The following is an 18,327-nucleotide window of genomic DNA, read 5'->3' as shown; positions in this document are numbered from 1 at the left end:
AAACCTCTGTAATTGTGTAACTCACCAAACAGGAAAAGAAGCATTAATGAACATAAAGGGCTTGTCCTGCATATAAGATGACCCAATGAAGGTCAGCGAGGTATTATGTAGCATCAGAGGAGAGAGGACCTGTTGATTGTATTCCTAACTCCCTCCAGGAAGGGGAGACCTATGCATGAATTCATCCCATCAGTTTGGATTCTGGAGTGAAGGGGATAAAAATTTCTCACAAGGAGAAACTGAATCTGTTTTATGCTGTCTGGACTCCAGGGGGCAAAGATTCCTAAACAAAAGCAAAAAGATCCCCATGCTTCTTGGCATCGGTTAGCCCTGACATTTTGGACTGACCCAAAAGACATTTTGGACTGACAAATTACTTCAAATCTATCACCTTTTGAATCACAGACTGAAACTCATTTCTGTGTATATATGCTTGCTTGCTTTAACCTGTAAATAACTCTCTCATTTCTTTTTTCCTCGTTATTAAACGTTTAGTGAGTTTGTTACAGGATTGTCTACAGGCGCTGTCTTTAGTGTGAGATGTAAGGTACAAATTGACCTAGGGTAAGAGACGGGTCTCCTGGGACTGGGAGCAACCTGAATATTTTGTGATCTTTGGTGTAAGTGACCATTTATCACTAAGTCCAGCATGCCTGGGTGGTAATATAGACTGGAGTGCCCAAGGGGACTGTCTGTGACTCCACTGCAAGACTGGTACAGTGCTTCAGGAGTTCATATTTGTTACTAGGTTGGTGAAATCTAATTATAGAACATACCACCAGCTTGGGGTGTCTGCTCTGCTTTTGGTTAGCACTCTCGGTTGTGAGCTACTCCAGACAGCATGACACTGTTCTTTGAATTCCTCCAGTAGCTCTCCCTTCTCTACCAAATCGAATACAAGTTTCTAGTCCTTGCCTTTACGACCATTCACAAATCAGCTGCTCCCGGCTTATCTGTTCTAGTACTTTTTTTTTTTTTTTACCAGACTTCATTGTCTTTTTTTATCCACTTGTGTAAAATTGGGGCACCCTATAGTTATGTACAGTAGCCTATTGCGTACAAAATCCTTTTAATCACTTTTTCTCTTTGCTCATATAAATAAAGGCCGTCAGGCGTTCTTTAGTTTTAGGGAGCTGTTTTTGTCTGCTGTTTTCCAGGCTTTTAAAATCCTCTGTGGTATTTTTAAAAGATATGTAGTTAGACATTGTTATCAGTCTAAGCAAGTCATCTACTGCCCCGTTTCTTGTTTCAGTGTTTTAAATATTTGCTGTATCAGCAATTCCACCTAGCACTTTAATTATTCCAGATGACTCAAAACATGCTGGACTTAGCTCATTAGGTTTTGATGGAGCTGAATAAAAATTCTCCAACCAAATAAAACAGTAATCACCATGGAAACAAATCAGCCAATTGCATTTGTGTGTTGGACTAATCACTGATATTTGGTACCACAAAGCTCATAACAACAAAAAGGGTAAGATTAGACATATAGATGATTAGATGTTTCAGAAAAATGTAAAATTACCAAAATTCTATTCCCTATTAACCTGACTAGATGGTTTTCCTACTCTAGGTCTAAGAGGAAGGCCCTGTATCTCAGATACTGTGATATGTTAACTCTTAGAAAATGCTGACTCCTTAATAGTGACTGCTGTGCATTCAAGACATGCACAGAAATGGTCCTAGTAAGCAATACTCTAAATGTATTTTACATCCCTTCCATATAATCCATGTAGGGTAGACACCCCTCTGAAAACTAACCTAACTGCTTTTAAATCTTATTATAAAATGGCTGGAAATTGATGGTTGAGCATGATATCAAGGTACCATCACTAAAGGGTTCTCAATCTGGGGATCACAAACAGGTGTTGTGGGATCATGACCTTCCAGCACTTCATATTTCTCTTAAATGGCTATAGATCCCTGCTAGATAGAAGAGTGATCTGAGAATGGCAAAGGGGGTTGCAATAGGGGAAGGGATGAAAACTGCTGCTATAATTCTTGCTGAGAATGTTACTCATGCTGGTGTTTAACATGCCCAGAAAGCTCTCTATATTCAGTGAGATCAGAGACCTTTAAATGCGGCTCTGATTGGGGGAAGATGGGGATGAGGTAAGGAGGTAGGAGAAAACTGGTAACTCAAAAAAAACATTTTTCTTAAATCTTCCCATAACACCTTCAAACTCAAAGTGAAACGAATCTGCTTTTTACAACCTCTGTAGAGTCTTAAAATCAAAACATGATTCATAAATGTGTTATCCTCTGATCTGTATTTCTGGAATGATTATTATTTTTCAGGTGACAATTATTTATTTTAATTAAAGTTGTTACATATTTCCTTTTAATTGGGAGTAATCATGCAAGATGATTGCAACCTTTTCCATATTGGAACCATCATGTTACAAAAAAAAGTTTTGCCTCCTCAACATAGCCAGGAAGAAAGCCTTGGTTGTGACTCTTCCCTGGATTGCAAACTCATTACTTATGGTATGTAGCAAGTTCCAGACAGGATTTGAGTGCTTTTCAAAAGCAGATGAGTGGTATTATCTCCATTTCACAGATGGGAGAGCTGAGGCACAGACGGGTTTAAGTGACCTTTGGTGGTTCACAGGCTGGGTTAGATATGGAGAAGCATCCACCTATTCAGATGTTCATTCAAACTACCCAATTCTCTTAAGTCTGCAAAACAGGGCTGGAAAATGAGCCAGCCTTTCTCTTAGGATTTCCAGCATGTCCAGTCCTGCTTGGAAATTCCATTGGAACAGCCATTGTCTCTGTATTTTGTTACTTTCCGTTTTGATGCTGAATGGGATACACAAGTGAAAAAATGTCCCTGAATCTTCCTCCGTCTTAAAAAAGATTTGGCTGTTCTAAACATAGGTGGCATTTTACTGGGGAAATGTTTTTTTGTCTGAACCAGCTTGCACATCACTCCTCTGGGTTTAGAATTATGATTTAATAATGCATTAAGTAGGTGTCACATAGCCTTTCGCTTCCTGCCTGTGGTGTCAGCTATTACATGATAATTAACTACTTGTTAATGCTGAAATTTAGTATCTCTGCTATTTTATTATTCACGTTTTTTTAATATCCTAACCAGGACTAATCCATACTATGGGCCAATGGTGTCTGGTTTTCATTGTCGCTACAGGTAACTACAGGCATGTCTAAAGAGATGTCTGAATACTCACTGTATTGTAGGAGCTGTGAATTGTGTTGAAGAGAGGTTGAATTAGACAAACAAGCACAATTTTAATCCTGAACCCATTAAACACTGGATTGCTGGTGATATGCTAAAACAGTGGAAAACATAGTAGTTTAATTAATTGTCTTCTAAAACAGAATAGTGGATAGAGGATATCCAGATAACAGATCTAGAAAAATGGTCTTATCTCTTTAAGTGGGTTTTGCTGCTCTTTTACCTTTTCTAATGTAATTGTGAATGTTCATATACTCTATGTAAAGTGTAATTATTTTATTTTATCTATTCTTTAACTCTTTTGTGTATCCTGCTGTGCTCTTGGCCTCAGTTATATCTTGTGTCAATGAGTTCCATGTGTTAATTATTGTGTAAAAGAAATTTTCTGAATGTAGTAGATTTTGCTGTATGCTATAGTTCATTTTTTTCTGCATCACTGTTATATGATGAAATCAGCACTGTCCCTTGGTTTCGGATGTATTTGTTGACTCACATACCTTAATGCGGTATAGTCCGGCCTTGAACTTTACAAGGAATTCCTATTAATCCCTTAGTTGCTCATATAAATCCGTGTTCTTCAGAGTGGCACATTTACGGCCCTGTGCTATACATCTGTTATTTTTTTTAGTATTCCCATATAGCACAGCATGTAAATCTATGGCCCCTGAATGTGCACTTGTGGTGGAGCTCAGGTTGTTAAGAAGAACATTGATGCAGCTTTGAGGAACTGCTGTACTGTGTCAGAAGGGATTCCTCTTACTTATCTCATGCAGAGGTTACTGTGAAATCAGTTTGTAGAATACAATTTTGTGTTTAATAATACCTGGCTTTACTAACATTTTAATTTTTGAAAAAAATATAAGAAAGAAGAACATTTTAACACTCAGAGTAATAGCATTACTTAGCGTAAGTAGATTAGGGTAGCTCAAAGGAGAAGGGTGATCTGGCCAACATCTAGAATAGTCTCTTCCTGAATTTTGAAGATATTACATTATCTCAGGGCTGTGACCTTTATTGCATTTTTTGGTTTTGTGTTTTCCATTTGACTTTAGAATTGTATTTGATACCATTAACTCACTGTGACATTCAAAAGAGCCAGTTGCAGCAGAAACATAATTACATTACAGCCGTGGATTTCTGTTTGATCACACAAACTCAAAAGAACATTCTGGCACTCAAAAACCACTTTATGGATGGAACATGCACCACTGCTCAGAGTAAAAGAGTTTTTCCTCTTGCACTGACCATTTATAGAACAAGATTTCTGTGGAGTGTTTTGAAGTACTATAATGATAATACATTGACCTTGATTTGGGATAGAAAGCGTATGAGTTAAAAAGTAAATAATAATAATAATAGAAAATAACGAAAATATAAAACTAAAAGGTAAGGTACATCAAAGAAGATAAGAAAGGTGTCACAAATAACAGCAATGCAAGTTGCCAGGGGTTCGTATAAAAAGAAACACAAGGAAAAGCCATGAGAGTTAAAGTGAAAATAGGAATAAATATATGATCTCATTCATAAATTTATGAATGTATTGCTTCCTTCCTTTGCCACTTTGTCCATATAGACCTTGATTCTGCATGCCATTCTGTGCGGATGAGATTCAAGTGTGTGTGTGTGTGTGTGTGTATATATATATATATATATATATATGTTATAGTTCAATGCATGGCACTGGGATTTGCCTTCTTAGAACAGCTTACAGGATGGGGACAGTAAATTGTAAGCTTTCTGGGACAGTTTTATTTTGTGTCTTTAAAGTGCCAGCAAACTTTTGTGGGGCTGGTAGAAAGAATAAATTGTAATCTTATTAATCAATTCTTAAACCTCTTGCTTGCTTTTTAATTATTAAGGATCAGGAAGGAACAGGTAGATTCTCTGATAATTAGAAGATGGCTGATTACACTCCCTCCCATAAAAGAGACAGTTTTGGTTTTTTACATTGGTTTGTAACAAATATTCTCATTGAAACTTTTGTTCCCTCTCCCCTAGGTGGTCATTGTTTCTCCTGGGGATGGAATGAACATGGGATGTGTGGTGATGGCACAGAAGCAAATGTTTATGCCCCGAAGCCAATCGCAGCTCTTGGTTCTGCAAAACCATTCTTAATTGGATGTGGGGCAGGACACTCTATGGTTCTTTGTCAGATTCCAGGTTAGACCTTACATACTGGAAGCCATAGCCATGTGAATTTGTACATCTTTACATAGAGCTCTTCAGAAGCGTTGTGAGAGAATTATTTAATACTGGCATAACAGCCTGATGGTACAGAAGAAAATAAGGGTAAAAAACTCCTTTGTTCTGAACCCAGAATTTAAAAAAAATGAGCTAATGTGCTGAGAAAACTGTTTAATAAAGACAATGTTTATAAATATATTACCGGAAATTATTTCACAGGTTCTTTTCACAGGAGATGACATTGTTGTCCATGGGTAAAATGAATAAACGTTTTGCTTTGCTGCTACATAAATGAAGCAAGAAGGATTTTTCTCCCCCAACATTTATGGTAACAAAATACAAAGTTCTTTTGGATGATTTTAGCAGTTGATAACAGATTTATGGCTTTTGCAGCGAAAGTGTTACTTACTGATGTAAGGGTGAGCTTAGGTGGTGTCTGAGGAAGTAGTGTGAGACTGTGAGCACACATAGGGATTGTTTGGGTTTTTTTTAAATGGTGATGAGCATTTCCAGCTCCCATTGACTTTTATTGGAGTTGTGGGTGCCTCCTACTCTGGAAATCAAGCCATATTGCATAGACACCTGACAACCTCTACTTAATAGGGTTAAGAAGAAACTCTCTGGGAGCAGGGTATCCAGATATAACTGCTTGCTGCAGGTTTTGCTTCATCTTTCTTTTAAGCACTGGGTTGTGGCCAGTGTCAGAGACAGGATTCTGGACTTGATGGTCCACTGGTCCAATCCAGCGTGGCACTGGCAACTCCTATGTTTCCAATGCTCCTAAAAGCAGGGAGTTCTCAAAATTTCACAAGAGCATTCTCATGAGATTTCCAGCCTAATATGAACACCAAATAGATCTTGGTTAAATACAGATTAGCTGTGGTTACACATCTCAGCCCAACAAAACCTCTAATCCCTTGAAAGTTTAGATCTTGGCCAAAACAACTTGTTCTAGGCTAGTGCTTGGTATGGAAAGTTTGGGCCTAGCAGTGACTTTTGTGGGCTGAGGTGGAGGAGAGGGAATTCCATTTTTAAAAACCTCCAACTGTTTGTGTTGAGCAGAATTAAAAAAGCTAATGTAGTGAACTCTTTTGCACACAAATATAGTGAGGAACATTAAATTGGATCTTTATCACCCACAGTAGTTAAATTTACTGTGGTATTTGAGATATTTCACATTCTAAGTATCGGGAATACCACTGTATGGTAAATATTCATTGTTAATGATGCCCACTTTCTTTTTTAAAAGCAAGTTTACTGGGGAATGAGCCTGTCAGACTAATTGCCTTATTGAACTAGAAAAAATATTTTAAATGGGTTATTAGGAAATTGCACAGGAAAACGTTCTAATGATATCCTATCAGTTCAGTCCAGTTATGAAAGAGAGAATTAGGCAATACGTATGGGCTGTAGGGCTGGACTGTCCTTATAAATGGGAAACCTTTCACCCAAGTACATACATAAGAAAAGCTCCAGAAGGAGGATATGTATTTACAAATTCGGTCACCATGTTTAGCATACTTACAACAGGTGGACTTCCCAGCCACCAAGCCGGAATCTTGAGCCAGGTTCTTTGAATATTCACATGATCCTGAATCATGAATGTATGTTGTCATATGTTAACATTTTATTGTAGCTTTCATAGAATCATAGAATCTCAGGGTTGGAAGGGACCTCAGGAGGTCATCTAGTCCAACCCCCTGCTCAAAGCAGGACCAAACCCAACTAAATCATCCCAGCCAGGGCTTTGTCAAGCCTGACCTTAAAAACCTCTAAGGAAGGAGATTCCACCACCTCCCTAGGTAACCCATTCCAGTTCTTCACCACCCTACTAGTGAAAAAGTTTTTCCTAATATCCAACCTAAACCTCCCTCTCTGCAACTTGAGACCATTGCTCCTTGTTCTGTCATCGCCTACCACTGAGAACAGTCTAGATCCATCCTCTTTGGAACCCCCTTTCAGGTAGTTGAAAGCAACTATCAAATCCCCCCTCATTCTTCTCTTCTGCAGGCTAAACAATCCCAGTTCCCTCAGCCTCTCCTCATAAGTCATGTGTTCCAGCCCCCTAATCATTTTTGTTGCCCTCCGCTGGACTCTCTCCAATTTATCCACATCCTTCTTGTAGTGTGGGGCCCAAAACTGGACACAGTACTCCAAATGAGGCCTCACCAGTGCTGAGTAGAGGGGAATGATCACATCCCTCGATCTGCTGGAAATGCCCCTACTTATACAACCCAAAATGCCATTAGCCTTCTTGGCAACAAGGGCACACTGTTGACTCATATTCAGCTTTTCGTCCACTGTAACCCCTAGGTCCTTTTCTGTAGAACTGCTGCCCAGCCATTCGGTCCCTAGTCTGTTTGCCTTAATGAAAAATTTCTTTTAAAAAAAAAATGGTAGCCAGGGCTCAGGAACTAGTTTACAGGTATTTTTCTTTGCATTTTCAATGGGAAATAAACCTGAATGCATGACTGAATGAAAGTATGAAGATGATATTCAGTAGGCTAAAGCTATTTTAAAAAATGGAGGGACAATAAAGTGGCCCAGTGCAGCCTTAAAAAGGGGGGCAGAAAAGATCCTTCACCGTCCATGTACTTGGATGTATTTGCCCATAATAATGTACCATGCTGGATGTATTTACCTATGGGAATGTACCTTTTCAACCTATAAGCTTCTGAGCTACTTCTTACTGCCCAGGCTGTTCTTCATTGGTCTTCTCCTTCCTACTTTCCAGCCCCTTGTCTCTCCGTTATACACACTGGGTGATTTATCATGCCTTTTTGCAGATCCTTTCCTGAAGTTTCCATCCATTCCTATCAGGTGCCACAGACCTCCCAGACATGTTAGTTTGCCTCAGCAATCCCACCCTTCAGGGTAAGTTTGTAAGGGAGAGACATTACTCGATCTTCTAACTTGTGTACATCCCTTAAAACTGACTGGTCTCTAAGAGGGTCCCATATTGTCCACTCATGTGGGTTATTTATGTGTTACCGCTGTGATTCAGTTAAGAATTACCCATACAAATTCACAAAAGTAAATGTTATTTATTAAGTTACATAGCATTTGCTCTTTCAGCCACATAAAATGGAAACACCTCAAAAGGATTGCAAAAACTCCTTTTAAACAAGTTTCCTCAGAGGTTAATTTTACTTTATTCTATAAACTAGGTTCAGTGGGGGCAAGTGACAAAAGTCCATAGATAAGTAAAAAAAACCCAAACCATGGAAACCTTGGAGAAGGGTCAGAATCGGGGGGGGAGGGGCGGGGGAGGGGGATGTGCGCCATTATAGAAAGGATAAGGGAGAGACAAGAGAACGTGGAGGGGGAAACAAATCAGTATCTTAGATGTCTGTTTGCTAATTCAAGAACTATGGAGAATAAGCAGAAAGAACTTGAAGTGCTAGTTAATAAACACAGCTCTGACATAGTTAGCATTACACAGACTTGGTGAGATAATGTGCATGACTGGAATATTGGTATAGAAGGGTACAGCTTGCTCAGGAAGGACAGGCAGGGGGAAAGGGAGGTGGTGTTGCCTTATATATAAAAATGTATACACTTGGACTGAGGTTGAGATAGAAATAGGAGACAAACTTGTTGAAAGTCTCTGGGTAAGGATAAAAGGGGTAAAAAACAAGGGTGGTGTCATGGTAGGGGTCAGCTACAGACCACCTAACCAGAAAGAACAGGTGGAGGAGGCTTTTTTAAAAAAAAGAAAACTACTAACAAAATCATCCAAAGTACTTGGTGGTGATGAGGGACTTCAACTACCCAGATATCTATTGGGAAAATATTATAGCAGGGCACAGATTTTCCAACAAGTTCTTGAAATGTATTGGAGACTATTTATTTCAGACAGTGGAGAAAGCTAGCAGAGGAGAGACTGTTTTAGATTTGATTTTGACAAATAGGGAGGAACTAACTCGTAGATAGTTTGAAAGTGGAAGGCAGCGTGGGAGAAAGTGATCATGAAATGGTAGTGTTCATGATTCTAAGGAATGGTAGAATGGAAAACAGCACAATAAACATAATAGATTTCAAGAAGGCAGACTTTTAGCAAACTCCAGGGGTTGGTAGGTAAGATCCCATAGGAAGAAGTCTAAAGGGAAAAACAGTTCAAGACAGTTGACTGTTTTTCAAGAGACATTATTAAGACCACCCTGGCATAACTAGGAGATCTTCAATTATCTGAAACTCAAAAAAGAGTCCTACAAAAAGTGGAAACTAGGTCAAATTACAAAGGATGAATATAAATAAATACCACCAGTAGGTAGGGACAAAATTAGCAAGGCCAAGGCATAAAACAAGGTTAAAATAGCTAAAGACATAAAGAGTAACAAGAAAACATTCTATAGATACATTAGAAGCAAGAGAATAATCAAGGACAGGATAGGCCCATTACTCAGTGAGCAGGGAGAAAACAATGACAAAAAAAGTGTAAATGGCAGAAGTGCTAAATGACTTATTTGTTTCAGTTTTCACCAGAAATGTGATTGGACATCTAACACAGTGAATGCCAATGAAAATGAGCTCGGATAAGAGGCTAAAATAGGGAAAGAAGAAGTTAAAATTACTTAGACTAGTTAGATGTCTTCAAGTCACCAGGGCCTGATGAAATACATCCTAGAATAATCAAGGAGTTGCCTGAGGAAATATCTGAGCCATTAGCGATTATCTTTGAAAAGTCATGGAAGATGGGAGAGATTCCAGAAGACTGGAAAAGGGCAAATATAGTGCTAATCTATAAAAAAGGGGAATAAGGACAACCTGGGGAATTACCAACAGTCAGCTTAACTTCAATGCCTGGAAAGATAATGGAGCAAATAATTAAACAATCAGTCTGCGAATATCTAGAAGATAATAAGGTGATAAGTAACAGTCAGCATGGATGTGTCAAGAACAAATCATGTCAAACCAACCTAATAGCTTTCTTTGTCAGGGTAACACACCTTGTAGATGGGGGGGAAAGGGTAGATGTGGGATATCTTCACTTTAGTAAGACTTTCAATACTGTTTCGCAAGACCTTCTCATAAACAAACTAGGGAAATACAACCTAGATGGAGCTACTATAAGGTGGGTGTATAACTGGTTGGAAAACCATTCCCAGACAGTAGTTATCTGTGGTTTACAGTCAAGCTGGAAGGGCATATCAAGGGAAGTCCCACAGGGATCCGTTCTGGGTCTGGTTCTGTTCAAAATCTTCATCAGTGAGTAAGATAATGGCATAGAGAGTACACTTGCAACATTTGAAAATGATACCAAGCTGGGAGGGGTTGCAAGTGATTGGAAGATAGGATTAAAATTCAAATGATCTGGACAAACTGGAGAAATGGTCTGAAGTAAATAGGATGAAATTCAATAAGGACGAATGCAAAGTACTCCACTTAGGAAGGAACAATCAGTTGCAAATACATACAAAATAAGAAATGATTGCCTAGGAAGGAGGGATCTGGGGGAGTCAGTGGATCACAAGCTAAAAATGAGTCAACAGTGTAACACTGTTGCAAAAAAAAAGCAAACGTCATTCTGGGATGTATTAGCAGGAGTGTTGTGGGCAAGACACGAGAAGTAATTCTTCCTCTCTACTCCATGATGATTAGGCCTCAACTGGAGTATTGTGTCCAGTTCTGGGCACCGCGTTTCAGGAAAGATTTGGACAAATTGGAGAAGGTCCAGGGAAGAGCAACAAAAATGATTAAAGGTCTAGAAAACATGATCTATGAGGGAAGATTGAAAAAATTGGGTTTGTTTAGTCTGGAGAAGAGAAGAGTGAGAGGGGACATAACAGTTTTCAAGTACATAAAAGGTTGTTACAAGGAGGAGGGAGAAAAATTGTTCTGCTTAACCTCTGAGGATAGGACAAGAAGCAATAGGCTTAAATTGCAGCAAGGGCGATTTAGGTTGGACATTAGGAAAAACTTCCTAACTGTGAGAGTGGTTAAGCACTATAATAAATTGCCTAGGCAGGTTGTGGAATCTCCATCATTGGAGATTTTTAAGAGCAGATTAGACAAACACCTGTCAGGGATGATCTAGATAATACTTAGTCCTGCCTTGAGTGCAGGGGACTGGAATAGATGATCTCTCAAGGTCCCTTCCAGTCCTACGATTCTCTGATTCCTTAGGGAAGGAGGGTCTTGTGGTTAAGGCATTGGACTTGGGACCCAAGGAGATCTGTGTTCAGTTTCTGGTTTTGCCACAGGCTTCTTGTGGCCTGAGTTCCCCATCTTTAAAACTGGGCTAATAACAATTCCTTTCTTCCACTCTTAGACTGTAAGCTCTTCAGGGCAGGGGTTTTGTGTTTGTACAACACCTAGCACAAAGGAAAGGGGGGTATTATTCTACTGCAAATAATGTATAATAATTCTCTGTACACAGTGCAGTATTCAGTGCTAATAGCAAGTTGGTGTTTGTTCATTAGAAAATAAATCCCCTGTTTTTATGTGTCAGTATGTTTGGTTTTGCAGAATAAAACCTTATGATAAGTCAGCTGATACCGTTTGGGCACAGAGACTTTCAGCTGAAGGTGTGGTCTGAAAGAAAGGGAGAACACAACCCATGGCAAAAATCACCTTCCTTGCTGCTTGCCAGAGAGCAACCAGGACTCTTCCTTGTTAGATGTCCTGACTGAGAAGGCCAGTCTCTGACAGTCTACCTCCAGAGTGGTAGAACCCAAAGCCAATGTGCTACATAAATGCCTCTGGAACAACACTAGATGTAAAGAATAACATTATTATGCAGTTCTTCATAACTAAACAAAGGTGGCCTTTTACCTATTGAATGCTACATCCATATTCAGATGTACGCAGTCAGATGCAAATAGCATGAACTGACACAGCTATCATATAACATTAGGAAAGAGTATGCAAACATCAGTGCAATTAGTTATAATATGCAGACTTTCTTTTTTTTCATTGCCTGCAGGACATGCCCAACATTCATACTGAAATAAGGTGGAGTTTAAATCACTTTTCAATAGACAAGTTCAGAGGTGACCCTCAGCCTAGACAGCTTCAGGCTGTGGGAGGAAAAAATAGAATTGATTTTATATACTTTTGTTGTTTGAAAGTCATACGCACTCTGTATCTAGTTATTACCTACACAAGCACTCTGTGCACCAGAACACGCAAATGACTTTTCTAACTCTTTTTAAGTTAGTTGGGCGGAGGGAGGAAAGCATTTGTTTATTACTATTTCCGAGATGGTGGTGTTCTTAGGGAGATAGAGATAGCCAGGTTAGGTATTGTTTGTATTAGTTGGCCTTCTTGCTAGCTTACATTCCTGATTGCAGTTCTGTTTTTTGGTAGATGCGCAGAAACCTTTACTTATCTAACATTGGTGTCCCTAACCATCTATATGATCTGAGTACTGTTGGTGTCTCCATGACTCTTGCCATCTGGAGCTGCTTTACAGGTAGTTTCTGTGTGTCTGGTGGGTGAGGAGTACCTTTGCTAGGTTCAATGATTGAGCACAGGGAAACTGAGAGACTGAAGAAGGAATAAGATTTCATGTTTATTTTCTAGGCCGTGTTTGGAGTTATGGATCTTTAAGATGAGTTTGGGAAAAAAACAAAGGGACTCAGACTGGGAGGCTGTTTCTGATAGGTGCAGCATGGAGGAAGGATGAACGTGGGAGCCTGGCATTTGGGAAGCACAAGGGATGGGCTAGAGTATAGAAGGAAATGAAAGAAGATAGATGTGTGGAGGCTCCATGAGGGTCATGAAGATGAGGCAGTCAATTAAGGAGAGCAGTGTTCCTATTTCTGGGAAGAATGAAGAGACAAGCTGCCATATTTTACAAAGTTGTCCATAATTTTATCACTCCACACAGGTATCTGATTTTTTTTATATATCATATGATGAATTATTGAAATTAGCAAGCTTATTCACAGGCAAATCACATCTTGAAATTCAAAGTTCCCTTCACATTGATCTGCAGTACATCCATTCTGACCTCCCACATTTTAGAAATCATTATTTCATGGGTACAACCACATCCAGCACTCGCCAAAGCCAGCAAGAGTCATTCCATCCAGTTCCATGGGCCCTTAGCAACTTGGTGATTGAAAAATCTGGCATATGTAATTAGGGAAAACTTATCATAGACGCATGCAGTACATGTCAAAATAGGCAATGCTTCTGTCATCGGTGAACTTCATTTTTCTCACTGTTTGCCTCTCCAGTATCAGAAACAAGATGTTGACAGATCTTTCAATTACTCAAAAAATATAACCTTTGGTTTGTGTTTCTGATTAACACCAAGTTCCTTTTAAATCTCTTTTCTTGTAGCTGTTCCGGTGCCTTTAGAGCAGATTGTAAACCTGTTTTTTATTATTATTATTTTATTTTAGCTGCATGGGAAGTTCATCCTACACAAGAAGATCCAAGACCTTTTCACTAACATTTAGATAATGTCTGTGCATTTGCAGTCATCTGAAATACTTTGAGTAGCCAAAAATTCTGAAAAGATAGGAAAATACTTTTAAAAACCCAAACAGCACCACCTGCCCCAAACTTTCCCAGTAGTTGCAAAAGAATACAATGTATGGAAGATCATTTTCATCTCCTTCAGTTTCAGATGTTCTCTAATGGTGAAAAACTTGCATGCCAGAAAGCTGGGGTATGTACCAAAGTTGCAGAAACCTGCACCTAACACAAGGTAGCTGAAACTTTGAACCTTCAGAGTCCCAGCCTCAATCTCTTTATTTTGGTTGCACAACAAATATTAATGAGATTTTAGGGGGAATGATGTGTTTGTGCCTTGTTAGGCTCATGTTCCTGATTCTATAAAGTTAGAATCTTGTCCTTACTGATTTCTCTCAGATAAACTCTGGTCTCAAAGCCATTGCTCCATGTTAAGCATGATTGCTTAAAAGCCCTAAACATGTGTATATTGTGTGGAAAATAGTCATTTGTTAAGTAAACATCTCAAAGAAGAGCGTAGCGAGCGTCATTTACTGTGTACTCCTTGCAGGTTGAATTTGAGAAACTGTATCTGTAAGACAACTGCTGTTATCGTTTAGCAGTCTAATATTGCAACTCCCCCATTTTGGAATGAAGAGAATAATCTTTACCTCTCTTGGGATAGATGGACAGACAGGCAGCAGCAAGCAGCAAGGAAAGAGATGACCTCTTTCCCCCTCCCACCCTCTTTCTCCTTCATACAACCAGTCTCCAGGGTGACACTATAGATAGGGCCTTGACCTTCCAAACAGCAGTCTCCATTTTCCAACAATTCTTAACACAAAAGCAGTTTGTATTTATTATTGCCTTTGTGGAATGTGGAAAGAGAAAATTAGATCCAAACTGCCAGCAATGGAGTTGGTGTCTGCACAGTTGTCTCCTGGCCTTACATTTTAACCTGAATCATACTGTATATTTTAAGGAAGTGAAGAATATAAATGTACGGAGCACTAAGAGAACACAGTAGAGCATGGCTGAAAAGAGAATAAGATGCTGCAAGGTAATTATTCCTGAATTAACGTTTGCCTTAGAGAGGGCAAAATCAGAGATGGCTTTGAGTTTGCAAAACTTCCCCAGTGAGAGGAGCCAGAACCAGGAATGGTTCCAGTCTAGAGCCCTTTTTATCAGAACCTCCAAAGTTCTGGATAAATGGTTCTGGATAAATGGGCTCTGGATAAATGGTTCTTGTTTTAACCAATCTCTTGATTTGTTTTCAACTTTTTGCCTCTGTTAACAGATTGCATCACCTCCGGCTCCTTCTCTTTTTCCAGATGTAATCATTTCTCCTGAGTGCAGTAGGTATTTTCAAAAGTTCCAAAGTAATTCAGGAGAACAGATTCCACAGACTTTCAATGGGAATCATGAATCTGACTCTCAAGAGCTTTTGAGAATCTCTCCTCTGTGCACAGGAGACCTTTAATGTGCATTTGCACAGGTTTCCTTTTCAGAAGCGGGGAGAATTTTCCTTGGCCTCTTATTCTGTTTGTGCCCTCAATTTCATGCACACTGCTTCTAATGACAAAGGTCTTAAGTGCTTTAAACTGAGTAAAAATACTGACTCCAAACCAAGTGGCACTTAAGCTAGCACAATTGAAGATTCACTGATCAATAAACAATACCCTCTGTCTGCTATAATTGCTATGTGGGTACTTCTTAATTCTTCCTAATAGCAACCCCCTGCTTTACAATGAAAAAGAAAGGAATTCCTAAAGAGCCACTATATTCTACCAAAAGACATGGCAACAGCTATTGTACTCAGTAAAGACAGGTTCCTTTTCCTCATATCTTAGCCAGAAGTGGTAAGATAATAACTGTACTTAATAATCATACCTACTTCTTATATAGTGTTTTTTGTCAGTAGAGCTCAAAGCACTTTACAAAGGAGATCAGTATTACTATCCCCATTTTACAGATGAGGAAACTGAGGCACAGAGTGGTGCTCACGGCCACCCAGTAGGCCTACAGCAGCATTGGGAATAGATCCCAGGTCTCAGTCCAGTGCTCTATCTACTAGGCCGTGCTGCATTCCCTAGTCACACATAAAAACACACATTCTCAATGGTGGTGAGAATAAAGAAAAGGTATGCCCTCTGGCTGTTTTAAATCTCATCAGTGGGATTGCTCAGGGTTTATGCCTGCGTAATTAAAATCAAAATCTGTTCCCCTCCCTCTTTCTCTCTCGTCTCCCTCACACTTGGACCCCACAGTGGTGAGTGCTATACAGGGACCTGGGTACATGAATACACATTCATTCACACCATTTTGACTGGAAGCTTTTTGAAGAGGGGACTGTGGGCTCCATTCGCTGGTCTACTATAAGCACTTCACGCTGCTTAAGGAAACTCTTTGCTAATGTAATGCTCCCCATTTCCGCCCCCCCTTCTGTTGTAGGGGGCATGGTAGAGTGGAGCTCTACTACATTGGTTCTCCACTAGCCCAAGATCACTTGGGGGACCTCATGCTGCTGGCTCCATGACATACCCCATCTGCCAGACTCACTGGCCTCATGCCCAGATTCAACAAAACACTTAAGCAAGTGCTTAATTCCACTTGACATTACCCAGGACTTAAGCCGGTGCTTATATGCTTTGTTGAATGGAGGTCCTGATAGGTTGCATAGGTGAAGGTGCAAACACACGTGCATGCACTGGTGTTGGGTTGTTTAAAGGGTGTGGACAGTGCTTGACCTTCCAAAGTTCAGCTGCAAGTTTATGCGCCTGCTGTTTTGTCAATGCACAAGTGAAGGCTGAGGGCTGAAAATCTTCCCCATACACACTGGCTTCAGCAACAGATCCCCAGCTGTTTATTTTAAAAAGTGTTTGCCTCATTATAGTCCTCCTTATGATTTCAAGCGTCTTTGTATATAGTCATTGGAGGGGAGGGAGCGGGGGGCAGGAGTTATAAAAGATGCATGCTAACCCAATATGTTTTTTAACTTGGTTGTTAAGCTTAAAGTAGTTAATTGCCTTCATTTTTAATATCTGATCATTAATAGTGTTCATATTCAGACATCAGACAAATATTTCAGCTGCTATTTTGGATAAAGAAAGATTTGTATGAATGGATGAAAGATGACAGGCACTGCTATGTGGAGAGGTGCATTATGTCTGGAAATCTAAAGAAGAGGGTCTAAAAGGCAATCTGTATAAATTCAGCATAAATTAAAAGTTCAGTTAGTGTGTGAGGTTGAAGACAAGGTTATCTCCGGGGTATTTCTGGGGAAAAGAAGTGTAGCCTGCCTTGTTGTGAAGCTGAGGAGAGCTGTTGTAATGTGGGGAAGCAGGACAAATATTGCTTTTTTTTTTTTTTTACCTCAGAGTATCTTCTTCATAAGTGATTCTGTGCTCAGCTCATTTCTGAATTTCATTGCTTTATCTCTGCTCTGTCTCCCTGGCATTCTAGCTTGCTCATTTGTCCCAACGTCCATTCATTTCAGTGATGTATTTTCTTTTAGGCACTGAAACTTTAAAGAGAGAGCGAGAGCAATTTATGTGAAAAATCATTTTATCCAGATTAATGACCATTACACTTGACTGTTATCACAGCATGATTAGCTAGATTCCTTTCTGGCATGAGAGAATAGAAATCACTTTCCATTTCCTTGCTGTTTGAAGTAACCGTTGTAGAGCCAGCATGTCGTATATCATGTGTCAAGCCGATCCAGGAAAAATAATGCCTATGAAGATATGAGCCGTGCGTACGCAAGTTGTGCGACTATAAGGAAGTTTTCAATGTTATTTATTAATCTACTTTTAAAGTCACAATCCTGGCCTTATAAAATTCCACTAATCTTGCAAGGGATTTCTGGAGAGCTCCGATACTATTGATGGGAAGCTAGATAGATATAACTCCATTGAATAAAGCCAAGTTCTTATAAAAAATGCGGGTACTCATTTCCTCCAGGACAGAAGGAAGCTTAAAGGGCCAGGAATGTAATCAAAACAATTTGCTGGATTCTGATCTTATTTACACAGGTGTACAAACAGGAGTAACTTTCAACAGAGCTACAGCAATATAAAACTAATGTGAGACCAGAATCAGACCCAATGGGTGTAGTATTTCTAGTGCTATGTGCCTGCTGTGAAAGAGAGAGATTTGAATTCATAAATGTTGTAGTCGTGTTAATATAGCACGACCTGCTCAGATAACAAACAGCCTGTGTACGCAAATGGGATAGCCTGATTCCCTGAGCACTTTGCTGGCATCACTGTGCACAGACTAGTGCTTCCTCACATGAGTTCTTCTAGAACCTTCAAGTCTCTCAGCTGTTGCTTGCTGGACTGTCCGAATTGCTTAGGGAGAGATCAGGGGGTCTGTCGTCACAGTGGTACATTTTCTGTCATGCAAAAGGGAACTGTGGAATCACCAAGGACCTTATGTTTTGAAAGTGCCTCCTGAAGGTCAGTGAATGAGAAATGCAGTTCTATTTCTGAAGGTTTAGTGAAAGGAATCCAGAAAACTCAATTACTGCAGAGTGGAGA

The 18,327-nt window shown here is 39.6% G+C and overlaps 2 protein-coding genes across 3 annotated transcripts in view; one reads left to right on the top strand and one right to left on the bottom strand.

Annotated features, from left to right (window-relative positions):
* SERGEF (secretion regulating guanine nucleotide exchange factor) overlaps window positions 1-5,650 on the top strand; it is a 257,753-nt gene extending 252,103 nt beyond the window's left edge. Inside the window, exon 11 of one of the 2 annotated variants that reach the window (XM_039536446.1) lies at window positions 5,198-5,650. In XM_039536446.1, coding sequence (XP_039392380.1) covers window positions 5,198-5,364 — 167 coding nt within the window. In that variant the 3' untranslated portion in view covers window positions 5,365-5,650. The remainder of the gene's footprint in view (window positions 1-5,197) is intronic. The other variant, XM_039536448.1, reaches the window with a different exon arrangement.
* KCNC1 (potassium voltage-gated channel subfamily C member 1) overlaps window positions 1-18,327 on the bottom strand; it is a 195,486-nt gene that overhangs the window by 24,131 nt on the left and 153,028 nt on the right. The window lies entirely within an intron of this gene.

Source organism: Mauremys reevesii, linkage group 4 (assembly GCF_016161935.1).
Source record: "Mauremys reevesii isolate NIE-2019 linkage group 4, ASM1616193v1, whole genome shotgun sequence".
Classification (NCBI taxonomy): Eukaryota; Metazoa; Chordata; order Testudines; family Geoemydidae; genus Mauremys; species Mauremys reevesii.
This window is presented reverse-complemented; position numbering and strand designations above follow the sequence as displayed.